General features: G+C 40.9%; 1 protein-coding gene across 1 annotated transcript; it reads left to right on the top strand.

The window, feature by feature from the left end:
• Nucleotides 1-8,596: 8,596 nt before the first annotated feature.
• Nucleotides 8,597-23,900, top strand: TMEM64 (transmembrane protein 64). The gene is given in 6 exon segments (XM_050708781.1): nucleotides 8,597-8,649; nucleotides 11,251-11,347; nucleotides 11,349-11,575; nucleotides 11,577-12,225; nucleotides 17,738-17,893; nucleotides 21,333-23,900. Coding segments are annotated over 6 exon segments (1,377 nt in total). The 3' UTR covers nucleotides 21,528-23,900.
• The last annotated feature ends 342 nt before the right edge of the window (nucleotides 23,901-24,242 follow it).

The following is a 24,242-nucleotide window of genomic DNA, read 5'->3' as shown; positions in this document are numbered from 1 at the left end:
CCCAGTGCCCAGATCTGGATCAGGGTTGGATCCAGCCCTCCTTATGTTTGTTTTATATCGTTGAAAAGATTTATTCATAGTTTATGTATTGTATCATAAAATATGTGATGAGAAAGGTGTAGCAGCAATGAAAAAAATATACTCTGATGAAATATTTTCTGCATATTTTCTAAGAGGCACACAGTGCAAATAAAGCCTTCTGGGAACATGAAGGAGAAGATGACTCGGAGCAGTCAGCATTGATTTGCCAAGGGTAAATCACACCTGACCAACTTGATTATCTTCAATGGACACCGTCTGTGGTTTCTGAGAGAAAGGAATACCAACAAAGATAGGAAAGGGTTGCTTGAACTAAGCTAAGTCACATGCTAAATAAACTCAAGACAAGAAAAAGTAAATGAACGCCTCATGGATTCCAAAGGGCAATGTAATGAATTGTTCCTGTATTTGGTGTGTCTGTAAAGGATAACTGCAAACAGCTTCTCACCTCTCTCAGGAAGCTACTGGGATTGACTTCATCACTACCCACTGAGTTTATGATCATTTGTCTTAATTCTGAAGCCATCTCCAAAGGTATTACCTAAGTCGGCTTTGTAGTCAGCTATTTAGTCAGCTTTTACCTTTGGCCAAATGGACAAGTGGGTATAGAAATAACAGGAAGCACCTGAAGGGTTGAAAGTTTAAAGTACATGACAAATTTTAAAGGAAGGTGCAACTAGGCAAACATCAGGGAGAAATCACAAAAACTGAAGGTCTTACACAGACCCAAGATACTTGATCTCTGCAGGAGCTCAATACCTCACATCCAGTTTTCTCATTTCTTCATGGAACTGATTCATAATACTTTCATTTCTACCTCCATGTAAGAAAGAAAGAAAGAAAAAAAATCCAGGGAAAATAATAATAGCTACTGCAAAAGGAAACAAACAAACAAATCAAATCCTAAATCTATTTAATGACATGCATGCAAATAAGAAAGGCATAATCCTCCTCCACACTTGCCAACCTCTATTAGCACATTAACCAAGTGTAAGCCAGACACGTAGTTTGCGTTTGTAACACAAAATGCATTGGAATTAGCAAAATAAATTGAATTGGGTGTTGACAGCTTGGGACATCTGCACATGTGATGTCACTACCCCTGAGGGTAGCAGAGGTCCTGAGGGACAGCAAGTTAGTTTGCCCATGAATTCAGAGCAGAGGTAATTTACGTCTCTGTCATTGCTGGAGTGTGTGTCTAGATACAATCTAGAAAATGATTTAGGAGAAAATGGCTTACAACATCTGCTTTGTGAGGAAGTAAACGCTTTTGCAGCAATCCAGCAGTTCTTTTGGCACCTTGGACCAGTGATACATAAAACATTCATAACTTCGTAGGTCAAGAAAAAAGGCACCACAGCCTCTTTCTTTTAACTGCAATATGTTATTGTGGAATGGAAATGCTCATAGTAGAGCATCCCATAGTCTCATTCCAGTCATAATTAGCAAGTAGCTTACTAGTTCCTTCAATAATACAATGTATTTCAGATTATCATGGCAGTATATATATTCGGTTTAGCAGTGTAACTTGGTCTGCTTTGTATTGACGGATAATGCTGGCATATCACATTGTGACTATTTGCTCAAATTATTAAAAGCAAATCCAAATATATTTTAGTGATTTTTCTTTTTTTTCTTTTTTTTTCTTTTTCGTATCAAATGATTGTTTTATGGATATTTTGTGCATTTTAGAGGAGGTGAGATTGACTTTGTGCTTTAAAATGTAACTCTCATAGCAAATATTTTTTAAACAACATTCTTGTATGTCTTTCTAGATGTAAAACTAATCTGAGAGGTCCTGCTGCACAAATAACAAAATTAGGAATGCTTCAGGTTAAGGTAAATTTTGTACTGAAGTGGTGTGGATTTGCATTCAGGACCCATTAAAGAATTATATGTACATGTCTATGTAATGGCTCTTCAGTATTTCTGTTAGTACAAAATTAGTCCTGTCTCACAGACAATTATTATTACCACAAATAAAGAAGAGTGAAACTAGATTGTAATTAAAATAAATATATCTGGTTAGGTTATCCAGTTTCCAGTGTGGAATTTAACAGTGCCTCTGCTGTAAGGATAGAATGGCATCTCAGTTGGTCCTGGCTCAGGACTGGTGCCTGCTGTCCATCTGGCAGAAAAGTGATAAAGAAGCAACAGCTGCTAAGGGGCATGGAGAACTTAATTGGAAGAGATGTGCATGCCTGAAGTAGCTGGTATAACTGCCTGAAGAAGTAATATATGCATGCAACCCCATGGCCATATGCAGAATGCCAGGAAGGAGACAGTGGAGGAAGGAAAACATAGAACCTCCCACTGTTACTGACTGGAAAGAGGAAATAAAGGATGATGTTGATCATTACTACTGGGACCACACGTAATGGTGAAAGCTAATATTTTCCTAAAGATGGAGCAGTATGATATATCTGTATATTACTAAAGAATGTTATTTCACAAAGGAATACAAACTACTTTGAAACAGTGTTTTCAGAATATTTTAAACAAACTGACAGAAATATGAAGAAATTTGGAGGGAGCTTTCTTCTTGCACAAACTTATCATGGAATCATAGAGTCATAGAATATCCCGAGTTGGAAGGGACCCACAAGGATCATCAAGTCCAACTCCTGGGTCCCCATAGGACCTCCTGAAAAAATCAGACCATGCATCCGAGAATGTTGTCCAAACACTTCTTGAACTCCAGCAGGCTTGGTGCCGTGACCACTGCCCTGAGGAGCCTGTCCCAGTGCCCGACCACACTCTGGGTGAAGAACCTTTCCCTAACATGCAGCCTGACCCTCCCCTGTCCCAGCTCCACGCCGTTCCCTCGGGCCCTGTCGCTGTCCCCAGAGAGCAGAGCTCAGCGCCTGCCCCTCCGCTCCTCGTGAGGGAGCTGCAGGCCGCCATGAGGCCTCCCCTCAGCCTGCTCTGCTCTGGGCTGAACAAACCAAGGGACCTCAGCCGCTCCTCGTGCGTCTTGCCCTCTAGAGCTTTCACCATCTTTACAACACTCATATGGACACTCTCTAATAGTTTTGTGTCCTTCTGATGTTGTGGCACCCCAAACTGCACACAGTACTCAAGGTGAGGCCGCACAGCGCAGATCAGAGCAGGACAATCCCTTGACCAGCTAGCAATGCCATTCTTGATGCACCCCAGGATACAGCCGGCCCTCCTGGACACCAAGGCATGCTGCTGGCTCATGTTCAGCTTGCTGTCGACCAAAATCCCCAGATCCCTTTCTGTGGGGCTGATCTCCAGCATCTCATCCCCCAGTCTGTATACATAGCCAGGGTTGCCCAGGTGCAGAATCCTAAACTTTCTTTTGAAAGAAAAAATATATTCATCTTTGAATTCATTGAGGAAAAGAACTCACAAAAATTAAATTTGTGTAATAGGAGAAAAGAACTACTGGGATTTCAAATCCCAGTTTTTGTACAAACTAACTTTGTGTCTAACTTAACCCCTCTACCTTATTTCTATTTCTGTTTACAAGAAGTAAACAATCAAGCAAACACATTACCTCCTACACAGAGGTTTTTTAAAGACAGATGGGTCAGTGTTGGAGAAAGCTTTTAAGGTGCACTTTCAATGAAGAAGAAATTATCTCCCTAAATTAGGACTTGCTACAATGGGTCATATAATAATTTGTGTTGCTTTGGGAGGAATAACGTGGAAAAATTGCATTTAGTGGCTGAGAACATCTTCCTGGGCTATCTTTGATATGCTGCTGATGCGTTTATTTTCTAAAGGGGTAGCCGGGTTTGCAGGCTGCCTATTTCATTTGATGACTTGGAAAGCACTTTAAAGCAGATTCATTCAAATGTATGTGCTTAATTTAATGCATGCACATTTTATAAAAGTAATTTTAAGTGCTCCAAGGGACAGATGGAGGCAATAAATCCAACAGTAAATGCTTATATAGTGTTTTGGGAAAGCAACATACAGGAAAGTCAGACAGTTGAAAGATTTGTTGTAGTCCAGTGGAAACTATTGAAGTTTGTTAAATAAAGATTGAGCAGCAATGGTGCAGACGGCTTAAAACTCCTACCAACCACCTACACTAACAAGATCCGAGCTGAAGAAGAGATGAGCTGTAAAGCACAGCAGTGGAAACCTCTGGATGTTTTCAAATTTTGCGGAAGTCTATGCCCGAACATGCCTATCAGTGACATGTAGCTTTTCTGTTTGTTTAGTAATGCTGTATCCAACTGTCTACAATTTTTATTTGAATTTTACTGGCTGCGGAAAGAGGGCAGACCAAAGTGCCTCCTTATACGACTAAAATTCATGTCATGTTAAGTCTTTGCAAGATCAGGTTTGGTGTCCTTTTTTATTTTTTATTTTATTTTATCTAACAACATCATTTAAACCAGGTTTACTAAATAACCTTAGTTTAAACACATGCTTTCAGATATCAGTGTTAAAGCAGTTTAAGTCAATCTTAGAATCAATAAGTAGTTTCAACATGTCATAAGGTTTTTTAACACAGCTATTGCAGCCCTGTTGAGCTGAGTAAGAGGTGCAATTTGGGAGTGTTTGTTTTCAAAAGTCCAAATTGCCATGCACTTGGACTCCTACTTGCATAAGCTGTGTGCCCTATAGAGATCTGCTCTGTACACAGGTTTCATATTTTGCAAACACATTAATCTTAATTACTGTGTATAGGGTTGTCTCTTTCAGCCTTAGAGGTTCCTCCTCATTAGGAAAATCTGCCCTCAAGTACAGAAAAGGGCACATGGACGGTGCCCTGGACAAAGTACTTTGGGGCTGGAGAGAGGGACACAGCCCCTGTCCCTCTGTGCTGTCTCTTGTAGCCTCTCATGTGTGACTCCATTTAGAGTTACCAAAGAGCATTTCTGTGTTTTCAGCACCTTTTGTGACTTGAGGGAGATGGAAAAAGAAAGAAAGAAAGAAAGAAAGAAAGAAAGAAAGAAAGAAAGAAAGAAAGAAAGAAAGAAAGAAAGAAAGAAAAACCACAGATGTTTTTCACGTGGTTTATTGTCAACATATTTTCTTTAAGTCCTGTTAGCTCTCTCTCACTCATCTATCAATCATATTTGTTTGTATTCTGTGTCTGTCTCCTAAGCTGCTTGATGTGGAGCACCTCTTAGGAGTTTCTGAGTGCTTGCTAAGCCTGCTGTGGACTACTGAATGCTTCAAAAGAAAGAGAGGACACTCCAAACCTTTAACAAAATCTTTATTTTGAGCCTAATGGATTGCTGCTCTTTCAACTATGTGGTGTTCGTGATCCCAGCTGTTAGAGTAGCTGTGTGGACACCAGATCATAGAAAAAGCTGGCAAGAAGTGGTCTTCCACACTTTCCATGTCTCAGTCTCAGCACTTAAGAGGTGAGAACACTTACAAGAGACTGGGAACCATTTTCTGAACTCAGCCATAATCTGCCACTCCTCTGAACACAGCAGAGGAGGGTCAGGCTGCCTGCTGAACTCTGACTTACAGGGCTTCAAGTTAAAACGCTCTTTTGCATGGGGCTAGGACCATAATAATTAGAATGGGAAGCAAATTAGGCTTCAAACAGTTTTTTTTTCCACTGGTATCTAATGTAAAATATGAATGTACCCTCAGAGGAAGTTTGTACTCATTATTTTGTCTGGCTGGAAACTAAGGAAAACAAATAATTTAATAGATATGCTACAACCAGGATTGTAAACATGTAGATTGATGTAACTGTGTTTTGTTGCAGTAACAGTGCCTGATACAGTGTAATGCTTAGACAAGAAGCCATTGATTTTAGAAACTGGAAATTTTTCAATCCTCGTCCTTCTTCAGAGGCATAAAAAACAGCTCAATGCCTGCCGGCATTTACCACATTGTGGTTTCTCAGATAAAGGAATAACAACAAAGATGGGAAAGAGCTCCTTAAATTTTGCTACTTAAAAGCTAATTATAAATCAAGACAACATATAAAAAATAATTCCTTTGAGCTTCTTTCTGATCTTTGACTGCTGCAACTGAGATCAATGGCCTGCTTTGTACTAGCAAACTTTTAAATATGTGTTTGTTTATCCAACCCACAAACTCAAATACGATGTTCTGCTTCAGTGCTGCCTTGAAACTAACATTAAAGCTGCTTGACAAAGCTTAACGGGAAAAAGCTTAATGGGAAAACTCAGTCAAATATTACTGTGCTGTTAAGCCAGAATCTTTGGATCTTGGGTTAACCTTTAATGGTAAATACTTTTACAAAAATCACTAGTCCAAAAATATAACGGGAAATTGACCTTCAATTGATAACCTGCTAGAACTATACCCTTGCCATGGAAACAGTGAAAATGCAGTCTATTTTTCTTTGCTTTGCAACTCAGTCTAGCATGCTTTAAAATGAGATAGGTATATCTTTTACTTGTGGGATTGAGTTAAAAGTGTTGCAGATGTATCAAAATGAATGTGATAGCTTGTTGCAAGGAATGCTGCTAGAAAGCCATGGAAGCATGGGAATGTGGTACTAAGGATATGTTAACATTTCCATTTTCCTAAACTCCTCCCATTAAAAGTGTCCTGACTATGGTATACATTTAGATATGTTTCTTCTTTTCGTTACTCTTAAGTGGAGAAGAGATTGTATGTAAGGAACCTCACCAAATTACTTTGCTAAAACAGTTACCTATTTAAGTATGCTTTGCTCACCGTGCATTATTTCATGCCATCTAAAATGCATTTTGAAAGAACACCTTCCAAACAAAACAGCATTTCTAAACATTAGCACTCTCAAGAACTGCATCAGGCATTCTGCTGCATGAGAACATAGATTCCCTGTTTGTGGCCCCAGTAAAAGTAAGTAATTCCATGGTTAACACTGTGAGGTACATCCCACTTCTGCGCAGTGCAATTCAGGAAGACAGTATGAATATAATAAGGGGTCTTTCTTCCACAGCTTACCACTTGCTAGGGCTGCCAATGCTAGCCTAGTCCTCAAGACCAGTTTCATGACTTCTAAACTTTGGGCTAGCTGCACTACATTACACCAACTGCCCCTGACTAATGGGCTCTTTTGGCAACAAAGCAGTCATCTCATGGAATGAAAAACAGGCGGAAGTTTCTTCTATAAACCTAAGGATATCCTTTTGTGAGAAAAAATCCCATGTGAGTCTTTAAGAAGAATTATTGCAAGTTTTCTGTTACTGAAACAGCTGAAAGCAGATATAAATGTACCAAGCATATTGCTGTATTTTTGCTTTATGTATAGCAAAGTTTTAGATTTCTCATTTACTCTTTCTCGGCTAGGATACTCTAAGGAATACTCTGTAAACCATCACAAATTTCCATAGTACAAGTGAAATGGACTTGTTTAAGCTCTGGCACTATTTATATAACATCGAACACCTGAGTGATGTCTCAGAATCTTCCCTTCAGTGTAAATATGTCAGCACATTGCTTGATGCATTTAATTTTCTTTCATGCCTATACATAGAGGTCTAAAAAAATCTGTTTGTAAAGTGGGTGGTTTTTGTTTTTTATTTTGTTTTCTTTTTGTAAAATTGCTATATTAACCACGTTTTCTGTACAAACATGTATGAAAATGCATCAAGTTTCTGAATTATAGGAGTTTATGACAGTATATCAAATTATTGAATGTTTTTAACTGATTGTATGGCACTCAGCTGGGAGGCTGGGACTATAAATAAAGTAATAGTTTCTAGTCCTATATGTAGACACTTAATCAATCAAGCTGCAAAATAACAGTCTGGATTCCCACTCTATGACTTAACAAATAGTATTCTCTATGGGCACATTCATTGAGTTTTATGGGTATTCCATTTTTTATGTTTATGTCTTTTATTTAAAAATTTAAATAACTCCAGGTGAAAGCCATGCAAACTTTGTTATATCTTGATCAATATTTGTCCAAAAAACAAATGGATGATCCTAATGTGCTAATAGTGTTGTTTTTGTTCTTCCACCTCGTGTTCCTGACACAACTTCCGAACTATCACCTTTCACTGGATAATTAAAAAATCTCATATAAAGCTACATGATGGCTTTTTATCCTTTAGCATTATCCTTTAGCATAGTTCTCATTCACTGACAAAGCTGTGAATGCAAATGTAACATTCCTGCCAGAACAGGCTAAATCAGTGGTGCCCAACCTGGAGCCTGTGGACCTACTTTGGTCTACCAGAATACCTCCTCTGGTCATAGCTTGCTCCTTGTTAATATTTTCCCCCAAATCTTTGCAACTTGTCCTCTGTTAAACAGCAAAAACTGCATTGCCTGCATGAGCAAAGTGTGTGCTCCTTCCTCCACGTGGACGTGGAGGACAAATGACAAGGAACACTGCAGATAAGATGGAGGCACTTCTGGTGACAAAATCAGTTTGCTGGGGTCAAAAAGCAGTTACTCCTGACAAAAATATCCTGGACTTACAACACAGGCCTGGAAGAACACTCACATGATGAAACTTCTTCAATATCCAGTACAACCTACCAAATCATGAGAGCACCTTCCTATCGAAACACGTTTTCTTGAAGCAGGTTTCAAATTGATTTGCTGGCAAATAGTAAAATAAAATATAAAGAGAGGAAAAAAATTACCTTAAATGATTGACGAAGTACCTCAGCCTGAGGAAGTAAAGGCGCAGTCCCAATTGATGTAATGTAAATATTTAAACTCACTTGTACTAAACCTGTAACTTTTATTTTGACTACTTCATATAATTTCTGAGGCATACAAGGCCAGAAGTGTTTTTTTAAAGAACGGGTTAGACAACATTTATTGCAAATTATTTACTAAATCAACTAACTTGGAAAAAAAAAAAATACCTTTTGGAGCACAAAGTGTCCAGGAGCAGTGTGCTCAATAGCTTGTTTTTTTCTCTTTCCTTTTTTTTTTTTTTAAAAAAAAAAAAAAAAAGTAGAGTGTCTATCAAAAGAAAACTGCCTTCCCTTACAGATCTTGCCTTTCTTATATCATCAGTCCACTGCAACTACTTCATCTCTGCTATAGGAATACTTTATGATTCACTGACTAGTAAGTCTGAAAGGCAGACCATTTAGCCCAGCAGCTGGCAGTTTTTCAAGGGTGAGGTCGCTTTTTGGCCCCTTCAGATGATAAGAAAGTAGGTATGCTGGCAAGACTTGCAGGAGCCAGCCGATGCTGCCTCTCAGCTCTGTGGCTGCACTGGCTCTGCATGCAGGAAAGACTCCCAGTTCTGCCGGGCTCCTGCTGATCCCCCTGTGGCCTCACTTAGATGTTTGTCCAAAGATGTTTCAGCTCCATGCTCACCCAAAATCTGACTGTGTGTTGTCTTTGCTTCCTGAGCTGTCACTCCAAGGATCTGTACAATGACAGGATTAGCCATTTTAGGGGAGGCAAGCAGTGGGTGAGATCAAGGAATTCCATCCTTCATCCTCATAGGGACAGTAGAAGAATCTCAACTAATGACCTAGATAAAATAATTTTATAGGTTGGAGTCTAATGTCAACACTGTAACTGAGGTGGGCCATTGTGTTACTCGTACAATTTTGTGGTCCTTTTTCAGATCTGCTTCCTGTGATTATAAATACAGAACCCTGCAACCTTCAGTAGTGGCAGCAGATGATTCATGACAGCTCTGAGCACAAGATTATGTGCTTTAAATGGAGAAATATAGGGGCAGCATAAAGTATGCAACTCTGAAAGACATCTCCACTCAGGCTTTTTCATTGTCTGTGGAAGCAAGCATACTGAACAGAAATATACACGAGCTGAATCTGCTTGTAAGGAATATTTGATCTTAGTATAAAATCAGAAATTAATATTTTGTCTTCTTGGTATTCTACTGAACTTACCTTACCACTTCTCTCCAGCTTGCCTTACTGAATGTAAGTATGCCCATCATCCTTCATGAGCAGGGATGCTGGCTTTTCTTGCCGTTATTATGGGTATACACCCTGCCTGTGTTTGCATCATGAGAAAAGAGCACACACAAAATCAAATCATATTCAGATACTGATAACAGGGAAAAAAAAAAAAAAGAAAGAAAAAAAGGAAAAAGAAAAAAAAAACAGATTACGCCATGGGTATTTATCTGCAGCTTCCCTGCTGTACAGTCTGCCAGGATTGTTTCATTCTGCTGTGGTGCTCAAAGACATCTGTCATTTTCTTAGGCTGATTTGTTGGATTACCCAGGTTATATCATTTGTGGTGGCATATTTTGCAGTGAACATATTTGTGGTATATTCTTCAAGACACGTTCTTCATTTTGAGATTTGGGTATTTTTTTTATTTAATCATCTTTTAACCTTTACAACTCCCACACACATTCTCGTTTTGTATACGCTGGTAAATTTCCCAGCAAAAGAATATAACTCCACCAGAGCATATTGTACTTTTAAATGCTGTAAAGAAAACAGAACCCTTTCTGCACTGTGCTGTTGCTATCATTAGTAACGCCAGAGCAATAGCAAAGCGCGAAGCCTGTGTGCAGAGGCGAGGCTTCTGAGAAAACACCCATCTAAAGTATGCCCTCCCTGCTTATTCAGGCCGCTCCATTCTTTCTAGCAACAGCTCAAAAGTCGAGCACAAATCATCCAAAAGTGTGTTGGAGCCTACAGGCACACAAAGAGCAGCCGGGTGAGTTGGCTGCCCTCATTTCTGCAAGCAGCAGGACGCAACTGCGCCAGAAGTCCCCTTGGGTGCCCAGGCTTGGAGACGCTGCCTGCAGGGTCAGTGCATGCCCCAGGCCTGCTGGAGGCCGCTGGCTCCCCATTTGGGGCTCTGCGGTCACCCCAAAGCCCCAAATGCTGCCTGGCAGAGGTGTCTCTACTTTGTGGAGAGGCAGAAAATGGAGCGTTTGTGGAAGCCCATTCACGTAGAGGAGATGAACAGCCAACACATCCCAGGGGGCTGGGAGTAACCAGCTAGTCAGAGTCTCCTCGAGCACACACTTCTGCCAGAAAACAGCCGGCTTCAGCCCCCCAGTTAAACTTCCTCCATGACCAAGGGGCTGTGAGAAGCGGGCCGAGGAGCCCCCAGGGCATGCAGGGGCCGATGGTGGGCCACGGGCCGGGGGGAGGCGGCGCCCCGGGCCGTGAGGCGAGGCCGAGGGGGCGGCTCCGGAGGCTCCCCGCGCCCGGCTGGGGAACACCCGGCCGGATCGGATGCGATGGGAGCGGGGCGGGCCGGGGGCGGAGCGGGGCGCTGCCTGCCGCCGAGCCCCGCGGCGGAGCGGAGCGGAGCGGGGCGCTGCCTGCCGCCGCCCCCGGAGCGCAGCCTCCTCCCCATCCGCTGCCTGAGCCGCGCCGGGGCTGCCACATCGGCACGGCCGCTCCGCCGGGCGCTTCCCGGAGCCGAGCGGGAGATGGGCGGCGCGGCCGAGGGGAGGCAGCGCGAAGGCAGCGGCGGCAGCGGCGGCGGCGGCGGCGGCCGAGAAGCAGCAGCCGAAGCGCGGCCCCTTCCCTCCCGCCCTCCCCGCTGCCGCTTCCCCGCCCCCGGCCGGCCCTCGGCCGGGCTCCGCCGCCCGCAGCGGGCCATGGCGGGGCGATGAGGGAGCGGCCGCCCCTGGCCGCGGGCTGCGCGGGGAGGCGGGGAGCGGCGGCAGCAGGAGGAGGAGGAGGAGGCGGCGACGGCTTCGTCCCGGCGGAGGCGGCGGGGGCCGGCGGGCTGCTGCTGGGGCCCTACGGCGAGCAGGGCGGGCTGGCGCCGGCCGAGCTGCTGCTGTGCCAGCTGCCCGAGGCGGGCGGCGGAGGGGCCGGGCTGGCCGAGGCCCGGGGCTGGCGCTGCTCCTGCTGCCTGCTGGGCACCTGCTGGTGCAAGAGCTGCCTCGGCGTGTGCGTGCTGGCCGCGCTCTGCTTCGCCTCGCTGGCCCTGGTGCGCCAGTACCTGCGGGACCTGCTGCTCTGGGCCGAGAGCCTGGACAGCCTGGCCGGAGTGCTGCTCTTCACCGCCGGCTTCATCGTCGTGTCCTTCCCCTGCGGCTGGGGCTACATCCTGCTCAACGTGGCCGCCGGCTACCTCTACGGCTTCGTGCTGGGCATGGGGCTGATGGTGCTCGGCGTCCTCGTCGGCACCTTGGTGGCCCACGTGGCCTGCAGGCGGCTGCTGGCCCGCTGGGCGCTGGCCAGGATCCAGGGCAGCACGACGCTCAGCGCCGTCGTCCGCGTCGTGGAGGGTGGCAGCGGCCTCAAGGTGGTGGCCCTGGCGCGGCTCACGCCCATCCCCTTTGGGCTGCAGAACGCCGTCTTTGCGGTGAGTCCCGCACGGGGCCGGCTGGAGGAAGCCGAGGAGACTCAGTTTCCTTTAGCAGTGGTAAAACTGACCCCGGTGCCTCCTGCTAGCGTCGCCTCATGTCCCTGAGGAGGCACGCTCTCGAGGCACTTTGTTCGGTGGCACTGCCTGAGAGTTACGGTCTGCTTGCCACCTTTCGAGGCTTAGGTGTTGGGAGGATGCACCGAGATGCTTTGTAGCAAAATCTGTAGAAGGACTTGGCAGCTTGTGTCTTGTAAAGTGATCCGAGTGGGAGGAAAAGTTGTATTTTCAAGCAGCCTTGCCTAAACTACTCCCTAACCTACTTAACATAAATGTTTGCATTGCAAAGAAAGTAGTGGACAGATTAAAGTTCTTTCTCTACTTGATGCATGTAGTGTGCATCTAGCAAATCCATACATGGTGTTAAGTCCTTGCATGTGAAAGAGGCAGCGTATTTTGGGCAGAGCAGTATGATATGAACAGAGAGCTGAAAAGGGATTCGGTACATCAGTGAAAGTGAGTTCAAATGAGTCTGGCAAGGGGCTGGATTGCTTTTCTTTCTTGCTTCTAGATGAAGATAGATGCATACTGTACGAATAATTTATTATTTAAAACTTGCAATCTTTCTGTCCTCTTTGATCATCTTAAAGGAAGGACAGGGTGTATACCTTTTTGAGTTCATGCTGTTGATGAAGTGCCAATTTCAGACCTCAGCTCTTCCCAAATGCTTTGTCTAAAGAATCTGTTTCAGGCTGTAGTACGCCTCGGTTGTGTCTGCTAACTCGGAGAAATCAAAACAAAGCACACCAGATTGGGAAATATTTTTAATGTGCTTTAAGGAAGAGACCCTATAAACAAACAATTTGGTCTGCCACTTTCTTACGGCACACTTTCCTTTCCTCATTTGCAGTCCTGATTTTGAAGCGCTTGCTTAATTTTGAAGAATCAGCTGGTTGAAGTGAGGTTACTGAATACCAAGTTTCTTATTTAAGCAGAACTTAAGCTAGTTCATCCACAGAATTTTCAGGGTTTACCCCGCACACCAAAGAAACCATGGCTGCGTATAAAATAAACAGCAGATGCGGGTGCTGGGGCATTAGTCTCAAGAGCTGTAGCCACTTACTTCATTTTAAGTAGATCCTTTAACCATTTCCTGGTTAGGAATGAGAAGAATCTCATTTCATTTATGTTTTATGTACTTATCTATATTGTTAGGGACTGAGGATGCTTTGACAGGCATGGCCAGTGGGATGAGAGCAGTGGGGAGCAGGGCAGGCAGCGCTGCCTGGGACCCTCCCGAGGCACAGGGTCCTGATGAAGCTTTTACACTTGGACCCTTTTAATGGTTGGGAGCTGTTGTACCTTGGTTGTCCATAGCTCCTGGGTCTCTCCTGAAGTAGTCAGCAGCACTGCATCTGAAGAGACCAGAGAATTACCAAATTAAAATAATTCCTTCCGGGCCTAACCATTCTGCTATGTCTGGAAACAATTCAGTGGAGTAGTCAGGCCAGTGTAATATTATAATGATGCTGTAAATCAGTATTTTGTGTTCTCGGAGCACTGTGAGCTAAGTAATTTTCTTACTGAGGTTTTGGTGTAAAAATAACAGATAGGAAATGAGATGAAACTAGATTATTGAGTAAGTCAAATAACTTGGATGTTGCCTGCTAAAACTAGTTTGGGGAGTTGCTTTTATTACTCTTGATTTATTACTTTACAGTGTAGTCAAATAATGCAGTGTTCAATTTTTAATTAAGAACGTTTAGCATGAACTGCTACATTAGTGAAAATAAGAATGTTGCACCAAATCTGGGATTTCAAAGCTATTTCTCACTTTAAGTCAAGTTTAAGGTTTGTGCGAAATACAGAAGTCTACCAACAAAGACTTAGCTGTGATTTCTTTGAAATCTGACTTATTTGCAAACTTAATGCACTACTTAAATTTAAAATGTAAGGGGATTTGGGGTATCCTAGCCATCCATCTGTTCCCTGTGCTCACAACTTAAGCAGTGAATTTGACAAGTTTGTTCTTATTATTAAAAAAGAGTGAACTGAAGTCTTTAGAAAACCTATCTTTTAATTTTCCAGCAGTCTAGTTTGTGCTTGTTTTCTGTATTCATGTTTATAAGTAAACTGGTGAGACTGAGCATACCTGAATGAAAGGGAAGGGAGGAAGTGACACATGAGGTCTGGGGACCAAGCGATAACCTCGAGGTGAGAGGGGTCATCTGCAGGGCTGGCACACGCCGTGTGCTGAGCGCTGTGGGCAGCTGCAATTGCGGTGAAATTTATGGGAAGAAGGAAGAGAGCTTCCTGACATTTGACTAGTGATAGGATCGTATTTTTTGAAACAGTGTTGAGTAGAAAATTTCTTTCTAAGAAAAAGGAATTTCTTCTTAGTTTTTTACCAGGCGGACACAAACTCCTTGAGGCTATTCTGTTCTTCTCTGGGAAAGCACAGAGTATTGGGAGCAGCAGAGTAATGTATTTACATGCCTTTCTGGAAAACCTAGGGACTTGTAAAATGAAAGCACGTTCGTGTATTTCTTCGAGTGGGTTTTGCTTATTTGTTGATCCTGTAACATGCCGCCAGGGTGGCCAATGCTGTGCTGATAGCTCCCGCTGAAGTGTTTGCCCACGCACAGCCCTCTCCCCTCTGCAACTCTGAATGTTTTGAAGGTAGGTCTGCACAGGGGCATGGTATGCAGGTTATCACCTCCTTCCAGCTAGTGGCTCCCTGGTGATAGATATGTGCAAACTGATTATCTGTAGTACCTGGTGTAGCCTAGATCAAAATTCATTATTTCTTTTTTTTTTTTTTTTTTTCTTTTCTGAGAGGGATATTGTATAAAAGAAGTAAGCTGACTAAACATTTTAGTGTCCAAGCAAATGCCTCTGGTTCCAGAAATATTTCACTAATATTTCTCAGTGAACTGAGAGTTCAAAAAATGTTAAGTGCTTTGCAGGCACATGCAGCCTGCTTACTTTGCTTGTTGGAGACTTGGTAGCTATTTTTCTGGTTGTTTTTATTCTGTACTTTTTTTTTTTTTTTTTTTGAGTAAGTGAAAAGCATCAGAATTGTCCATTGCTCTCAGCTGCTAAGCCTACCTGATCTGAAACATGTGGACTCATGAATTGAGGGGAGAGAAGTCTGCTGCAGTCCCCAGAGGCATGTGACCCCCTAACAGCATCCTGACACAAGCATTTGTTTTTTGACAGAAATGAACCAAAGGGGTCAGCTGCAAAGAAAGCACGAAAGTTTTTATCAGACACAGCCTGTCCAGGGCTCAGTGGGAGAGTTTCTGTTTAACACGATTGTTAACAGAGCAGCTAGTTTGTTCTTAAATTTATTTTAACATGTTGCTACATCCTGTAACACAGATGTAGCCATGCTTGCTTTGTGATTTTGCTGTTATTTTTATGCTGAAGTGAGCTCTCCCTAGAAACAGAGTCCTAGGAGCCTCTGTTTGGCAGTGTGGCCACACAGACTGCAGTTTGGCAGACCTCTAGAACAGGTACAGGTTTGCAGAAGGAAAGATAAGATAAGGTGTAAGTTTTACTGAAAATGTCTCATTTTTTTCAGGTGGGGACACCATCTGTTTCCTGCCCTTTCAGGGGGAAGGGATACCGATGTAGATCTAAACCCCACAAACCAGGAGTTAAAAGGACACCTACAGACTCTTTCTTTCCTCTCATTATCTCTGCTTTTAGAGGGGTGCACAAATCCCAGTCCAGCATGTCTGTTGGCAGCCTCTCCTTCATTTGGAAGCAGTCTCTCTCTTGGCCCAGGGTGTCTGGATGCTTTAGGACAGATGTGCAAACACGCTCCTCTGCAGCTAGAGTGTCCTTAATACATATTCAGAAATGAAAGAGGTGCCCAGGAGTGTTAAAACAATCTTTGGGAAGTTTCCCAGCTCCATTAGATCTAATGACAGTGTCCTACTTAGCAAATCTTGCCTCAGCATTAGTATATCAGAGACTTTTAATAGCAATTCTTTCATTCTCTTGGCAATAAGGGAAGTTTTGGTTATGCATCCCTATTACATGGCCCAGATTACTATGATTTTTTTTAACTATTTTGAAAGCATCAGTCAAATATGAAGTTCTGACATGATTATGTAGCACTTTTTCATTAGAAATCTAAATTAAACTTGTGTAGAGAAGGAGATTTATTATTTGTCTTGCTGATATATATCAAAGTCCATGGGAGCTGTAATTTACAGCGTGAAGATTGGAATTGGCTTATTGGATCTTATTCCCATGAATTATTCTTGATCTTCATGCTCCATTGCATTTTCCTCCTCCATTGCTCTTCCTTCTCCCTAAAACTTTCCACTCATAGTGCTTAGAGCTGTGAGAATCCAGCATTGTGACTTTTATAGTAATCAAAGTTTATTTTAAGAATAGTATGACGAAATAAATAACTCCGCTGCTATTCTCTTGTCTTCATCATTGTACAGAACTGTCAAGGTCAATAATTTCCATGTAGACTCCCAGTGTTAGGAGCTGTTTTTAATTAGAACTTGTTTTATTATTATTTGATCAACTGAATAGTCTAGAAAACTCATTAGACTGATTGTTTCAAAATCGCCTTTTCTATAGTCATTTTATTTTTAACCCATTGTTTCATTCTGCTTTCATTTTCTTGCATAAATATATGGACTCTTGGATCTCGATTTTAATATTTCTCAATGGCTGCTGATACTAAGTTAGCTGGTGCTGTGTAAGTTGTCCCATGTAAACTGTCCACGTATGGACTACAAACAGAAATTTCTCAGCAAAGAGACGAAGATACCTTGAAGTGTTACTCCTGTGTTTTTTTTTTCCAGAAAAAACTAACAAAAGCTATAGTCATATTTACTGTTTTGTTCACTAATTGAAGTTTGATATAAAATAACCTTTGATAGAGAATCTTCATGATGTCTATTTATATATCTATAGACACTTATATACATATATATCTTTTATGTATATATCTTAATGAGCTATATAACTTCCACTGCAGAGGCAAATTGTATCTGCCACTCTGTTTACCTCGATCTTATTTAGTACAGTGACATTTTGAACAATTACCTCTTTTATTAGTTGCCATACCTGTAAAACCCATAGAATAATATACAGAATAAGAATAGAATAAGAACCCATAGATAATATACATCAATTTTTGCTTTGGACTTTCACTTTTGGTAAAGTACTTTCTTCACAGTCTCATAAATTGTAGGGCTCTGTTCACCACAAAGAAATAAACGTCTTAAGTGAACGGTGTAATTGCATCCTTACTTATGACTTTTGCACAGAGATGTTGTTTAATGTACGATGAAATTAAATAAAATGTAGTAACTTTAAAAAAGCCAGATGAAAACTAGCCACATATTGTTTTATTGTATTCTCTGACAGTAAAAAGTTTGTTTTTATTTTTTGGCACAGATGTTTCTGGGAGAGGCAGTCTAATTGGTTACACATGTAGGTTGTGCTGTGGCTTCTTACATGTTTTTTTTTTTTTTTTTAATAGGTTACAGATTTGTCACTACCCAGCTACTTAATGGCTTCTTCAGTTGGGCTGCTTCCTACTCAGCTCCTGAACTCATACTTGGGCACTACCTTGCGTACCATGGAGGACGTGATTGCAGAACAAAGTGTTAGTGGCTATTTTATATTCAGTTTACAGGTAAGTTAATACGAGGGGTTTCATAGAGTTTGGTAGCAGTAATGTCACTCTGTGTCCACTTTCGTAAGCAATTACTCTTGGAAACAGTCATCTACTTGTGTTTGGGAACATTTCTTTATCCCTTTTATTTCTTGCTCATCAGCTGTACCGCTGGGATTTGAGATAGGATTTTGCTTCTGGAGATAGTAGGCAAGCTTCGTACCTGTAGCATTCTCTCGTCAAGTCACTGAATCTTCACTTTGAAGACCGTGCTCTTAGGAATGTCTATGAGATGTAGAGATTCTGCACTGCTGGTTTCTCTTTGAGATTGTAGAGCCTCTAGCGTAAAAGAGCTGGGCTATAGGATGTGTGGGGCAGCTGCTTGTCTCAAGTATTAGGAGCTGCTCTCTGTTGGCATAACAACTCCCTAGTCTGCGGCAGCTGACCTCCTGCAGTCTGAGAGCTGAGCTGTGGTGTATGGTATTGAAAAGTGGGAGGTGTTTTAGAAGTGTTTAATTTATAACTTTGGTGTTTTCAGTAAATTGTGTAAAACTGAGATGACACTCATTTTTCACGGGCTTAATGACTGCTTGATGACCCAGACGGACAGGTTTCCAATGTTCTGCTTTCTTTTGGTTTTGTTTTCTTCCGTTAAAGTTTAATTCTGTCATACCTCATGTGATACAAAGCAGAACTTGCTCAGTGTTCTCTTTTTCTATTTCTGCCACAATTTTGCACTGTCAAGTTTTCTTCTGTTGCCCTCTGTGGTAATCTCCTGCTGAATTTTAGACTTGTCAGACCACCCCTGCACAAAAGCCTATGTGCTTAGGGTGCTTTGACCCAGAACCTGTGCCATGTTCACTGTTAACACCGAACGTTTTCAGTTTTGCGTAGGTCTTTAGGATGAAAGGTACTGTGGAAATACCATATTACTAATGCTTGCATCGAAATATTCTAATTTTGCAAGGAGGTAAATTCATCAGCAGTGCACAGTACCTTTTGATGAGCTTAGCTGATGAAATAATTAGTCAGTAAATCTTGGGGATAAGCCTTAAGTTGGAGACAATTGCAAGCATAAAGGTAATGAACATATCAGAATGAGATTATATATTAAAACCTCATCTGACATTGTTGGCACTTCCAGGTTGTGTTAGACCAGCAGTTACCATGGTTTGCTGACTTGCAGTTCATGCTGCAGTCATTTATCTTCCTCCTTTTATGATCGCAAGGCTGATGTTTAACAATGCTAAGATAAAAAGCTAACTCTACAACCATTTTAACCCATCACCCTCCTGAAACTTGTATGTTCTTAAATGGAACTTAGGAATGGAACACATTTATGTGTTGTTTTGTGTTATTTATATGTCGTTATCTTAAACAGAACACACTTATAGGATTAATAGAAAGGTTTGAGTATTAAAAATGCATTTGTGATTGTGAGGTAAATAACTTCAATAGATCAAATTGAAAATAAGTGGTTACTTGATCAATTTTCATTTTAGTCGTGAAATGTTATTTCAGGAGTTAGTAGTTTTTAGTGGTTGTTCCTGTGTCGTCCCCCCCTTAAGGTTTTTTTATAATGACATTGACTCTTCTTTGTGGTTATATGGGTTGCCTGTGTAGCGTAACTTGCCCAGGTAAGTGCGAGTTGAATGTTTGAACAGAAGTGCTCGCCACCTTGAGAGCAGTTCTTAAGAGCTGACTGGGTAAGGCAAGGGGAGCCCATTAGTGGAGGAATTACTGATGTTCTCCCATTTTTTTCTCAGGCATCTGCCTAGTGCTTTGCCTGGCTGTGTGGCTTTGATGGGACTTCGGCTTAGTAAACAGCTGTAAAATCCTTCACATTTCGTGGTCGTCTGTGTGTGTATTTTTAAATTATTCGTCTAGGGAACTGAGGCTATTGGTAGTAATATCTCAAACCAGTCAAGGTTAAATATTTGGGTAAGCCTTTAGAATAAGGTTTTTCCTGTTAATTCAGAACATGGTATCCATAGTCTCTTTTTGACTCTTCAGTTGGCAATCTGTTGAATCCTGTAACTTGAATTAGTGAAGGGAATATTTTTTTTTACCACAAGCAAGGAGCAGGCTGCCCAGAGAGGTGGTCAAGTCTTCATCCTTGGAAGTTTTCAATACCCGACTGGACAAAAGTCCTGACCAACCTGGTCTGATCTCACAGCTCTGAGCAGCAGGTTGGGCTAGAGATTCCTATACACCTTCCCGGTGCAATTATACTATGGCCATACTTGTCAGTCTTTTTACTCTGTAATATTCTAGCATCTTTGATGCTATGCTGATAGATGTTTTAAGTGATGGTCCTTCATGTCATGGAAAACATAGCCCTACCAATTAATGAAGTTCAGATTTTGGACTCCAGACCTTTGCTTATGTTTATTTACAACAGAACATAAAGTTGTTTTGTTTTCTTTTTTAAAGAAAGTTACGGATTTCAGCTGGTTTTATAAAACATTTTTTAAAAAGTCAGAAGATTTTACTTCTTTTAAAGGGACTGTCATTATGAGACAGCTTGATTTTATTTGAAGATTTATATTTTTATAAGGAGGATTTTCAGATTTTTCAGAAGACTGTGACTGGTGTTTTATTGAAACCAAAGGCTGACTCTCAGAAGTGTAGTCCGTGCTAATGTCATTAAACAAGTGATTTCTAAGCAAAAGTTGTCCCAGTTTATTCCTGATGATTTCTATGGTGAAAGTTTAAAAAATTCTTTATAATACTTAATAATTCTTAATAATACGATACTGAGCAAAAAAAAAAAAAAAAGTAAACTGAAATTCTTACTTTTGGATAATATTTCCTCCTAAAACAAAAAAATGAACATCCCTCCCTCCCCAGAGCCCATCCTCTAGAAAGCAAGTACAACCCATACAGGTAAGTTGTTCAGAAACTGTGGTTCTGTCCTACTTTGTCCTGATATCTGAGAAGCAGCACTGCTGCTTTTTGCAATCTTCCATGCTGGCGGGGCAAGGGCAAGAAGTTTTACTTCCTTTTCTCTGCATCATCCTGCCTCTGCTGTTTGGCAAGTTGCAGATAACCATTAAAATTTTAACCTATTATTCACATGGTATGTGGAAAACAGTTTTCTTGCTTTCTAGTGGTACACTGTGCCATTTTTTTGTGGAGTTAGTTTTGCCAAGAGATACGGTGAGGGGTTTGCTTTCTAACAGGTATGTGGGGGACAATGGAAACAAACAACCTCTATCTTCAAATCAAATTAACACTTAAGTTCTATGTATTGTCTGTGTTTTGGTATGCTAGTAGCAGCATACATTGACTTAGAACCCCTTGTTGGTTAAGTTCATCTGCCTTTCAATGTATGAAGTATTAAGTCAGTAGACGCCTGCATGAATCTTTACATTGATGACTTTGTTTTGTTCTAAACAGTTGTTCTGTATTCATGCTTACAGTTTATATAGCCTATATCACTCCTTTGTTTTATTTGCAGATTGTAATCAGCATAGGACTTATGTTTTACGTTGTTCACCGAGCTCAAGTGGAACTGAACGCGGCTATTGTAGCGTGTGAGATGGAAATGAAGACATCTCTTGTTAAAGACTGTCAACCGAGCATCGGTGGTTCAACTACATACTGCAACAAAAGGACAGTGGCGTTCTCTGGGGGAGGTGTCAATATTGTGTGATTTTAAGTATTAATAAAGTAAGGTTTTGTGAACCTAAGCTATTGCCTAGAAATACCTATGGACAATTCAACTAGCTTTGAAAAAAAAAAATTCAAATGGTTACAGGTTGTACTATGGCACAAACCAACTGACCAGCTCTTGAATTGCACGTGGAGTGACTTCTAGCAAAAAACGGAAGATGGTGAAGTAACTTCAGATGTAAATGCAAGTCTAGCTGCACCTTTGGTCATTTATTATGCCTATCATGGCCTGTAGTCTGCACTTTAGTTTTTTTTGTTTATTTTCTTTGCTTCTATAAACTGAGAAATGCTTCTATAAACTGAGAAAAGTAGCACAGAGATAAATATTTTTCTGCTTAGCATTATTTATAAGGCTGAATAATTATATGCAGTAGAACTTTATTACTGATAAAGATGAATGAGAAAGTACGCAATTCAATGTACGTTATCCTTGAATGTGCTTTTGCTTCCAGACCTTGGAGTGTATTATTTTGCTAATGATGGGACCATTTGGCTTTTCCTTCATTTCTGACTGGGGGGGCAGGGGAAAGAGAGAACCCTATATAAAATTTTGGTTGAATGTATTTTTGTAAGTCATTGAAAATGTTGCAGAGCCATGCATATGTATTCACACAAGCTTAAATCCTACATTGTGGGACTGAAGTGCTCTTAAATAACATTTTAAGTTACACTGTGTAATATGCAAAGGAAAAGGGAAAATGCAGAAGTTATAATAGATTGCAGTGACTAGCACTATTTGAAGGAAACTTCATGAATTAGCTAACTGTTGAATTGGTTTTACCACCTTGGTGATTGTAACAAAGGGCTGTTCCATGTTAATCCTATTTATAAGTATTTTTGATTGATGTTTTTCAGCTCACATACCTGCATATAATAAGGCTTCCAGAATAGGGAGCTAAATCTATCCTTCAAACAAAAATTATGAGATATAACACTACTAATCTTACATGAAGGTGGCCTTTATTTTATAAGTAAATCCCTCCCTCCCTTTAAAAAGCTTTAAAAATTCAGTTGGTATGTTTTTTTCTAAAAGCTTTACTTTTTTTTTTTTTTTTTTAAAGATGCAATCTATTATATATTTCATCACAGTGAAGAAATGAAAACTAGAGGTTTTCTTTGGAAAAATAAATAATCCAGTAATGGAGGAGGACAGTAATGTCTCTGAGACTCAGGAATTCTGACTCCATTTTTGCAAGACAACACTGTATTGGATAATGCTCCTTTTATGCGTGCTATGGACTGTTTTTCACTGCATTTGAACAGACTGGATAACCTGATAATAATTTCTGTGTGTGTGTATGCATGTATGTCTGTGTGGGCAAAAGCAAAACAATAATGCCTGAAGGTGACACCTTGTGTGTGTGAGTTTCCTGTAGATATACACACCAATGTTCAATTGCTCAAACACACACAAGTCATCTGACACAACAATAATGTATTACTTATTTTGTAGTTATTTTTGTGTAAGTTTTTGAGGATGCTTTCAGTCTTTGTGTTATTTTCTAACAAAACATGACTGTGCCTCCTTTTTGTAAGGCTGTTTGTAGGGTCCAAGCATTTTTGTCTTGTTGAGAATAGCAAGAGAACAGCATGTCTTCAAGGTAGATGGGAAGCAGAGATTTTATAACCTGTGGCAGTCTTATTGTGAGGACGTACAGTACGTGGATAACTTGACAGCTAAGCATTCCTTGGTAGTAAAATTCAATTTTGTTATTTAAATGTGTATCCTTTGCAGACGGCTGTTCTTGGGCCTTGTGACCTTAGGAACTAAACTAGTTAAATAACAAAGTTCAGATTGTCTCCCTTTTTGTTTGTTTTTTAAAAAGACAATCTGTATATACCTGGAAGTGTTCATTTACACATCTCTGCCTCTGACAGCTCCTGTGTGAAAACAAGAGAGCCAGATAACTTTTGATGGCGTTATTTGTCATCACAGTATGATTGAGCCCTTTCTTAACTAAACTTTTTAAAAATGTTTTATTCCTTGGAGTTGAACAATCCTTGAATAAATGAACTGATCTGAATTTTGCTCTGTCTCGCTAAATCAGTGGTGGTGTTATGAAGAGGTTTTCTCTTTCCGTTTTTTTAACTAACTTAAGGTTGTGTTGACTATTCAAGAACATTTCCCAAATATGTATTTTGAAGTGCTTTTATTTCCATGACACTTTGTAACCAGAGTAACTTCACTATGTGAACACTTTTGTAGTATGGAACTAGTTCTTAAGACTTTTACATTTTGCTTGATACTTGTAATATTTGTGTACAAGTTAATGGGAAATGTGCATTAAAAGGAACTTTTCTGTACCATGCCAATCATAATTTTATACAATAAATTGACTCCAATTTCTTTAAAGAGATATGTATTAAATGTCTAGGTTGCTACAAAGCTGTAGCTGGAAATAAGGTGCAATGAAGTGTCGTCTCTATATGTGCACACAAAGATACTTGTCTACCTTGAAGAAGTAACAAGTTAGGATTTTAGAATGAACTCCATGGGTGGTGAGTTACTGATGAGGGAAGGGCATTTTTAAAATTATTATTATTTAAAGAAATACTTGCTTAATTCTGTTAAACACTTTGAAGATTTTTATATCTGTAGCTGCCTTTTTCGATTCAAGAATAAGAGTACCCATGTGCTTATGAGAAGCGTGCCAATGAACTGAAAGACTGATATTTTTAAATGTAAGAGTGATGT

Source organism: Cygnus atratus, chromosome 2 (genome assembly GCF_013377495.2).
Source record: "Cygnus atratus isolate AKBS03 ecotype Queensland, Australia chromosome 2, CAtr_DNAZoo_HiC_assembly, whole genome shotgun sequence".
NCBI classification, from domain to species: Eukaryota; Metazoa; Chordata; class Aves; order Anseriformes; family Anatidae; genus Cygnus; species Cygnus atratus.
This window is presented reverse-complemented; position numbering and strand designations above follow the sequence as displayed.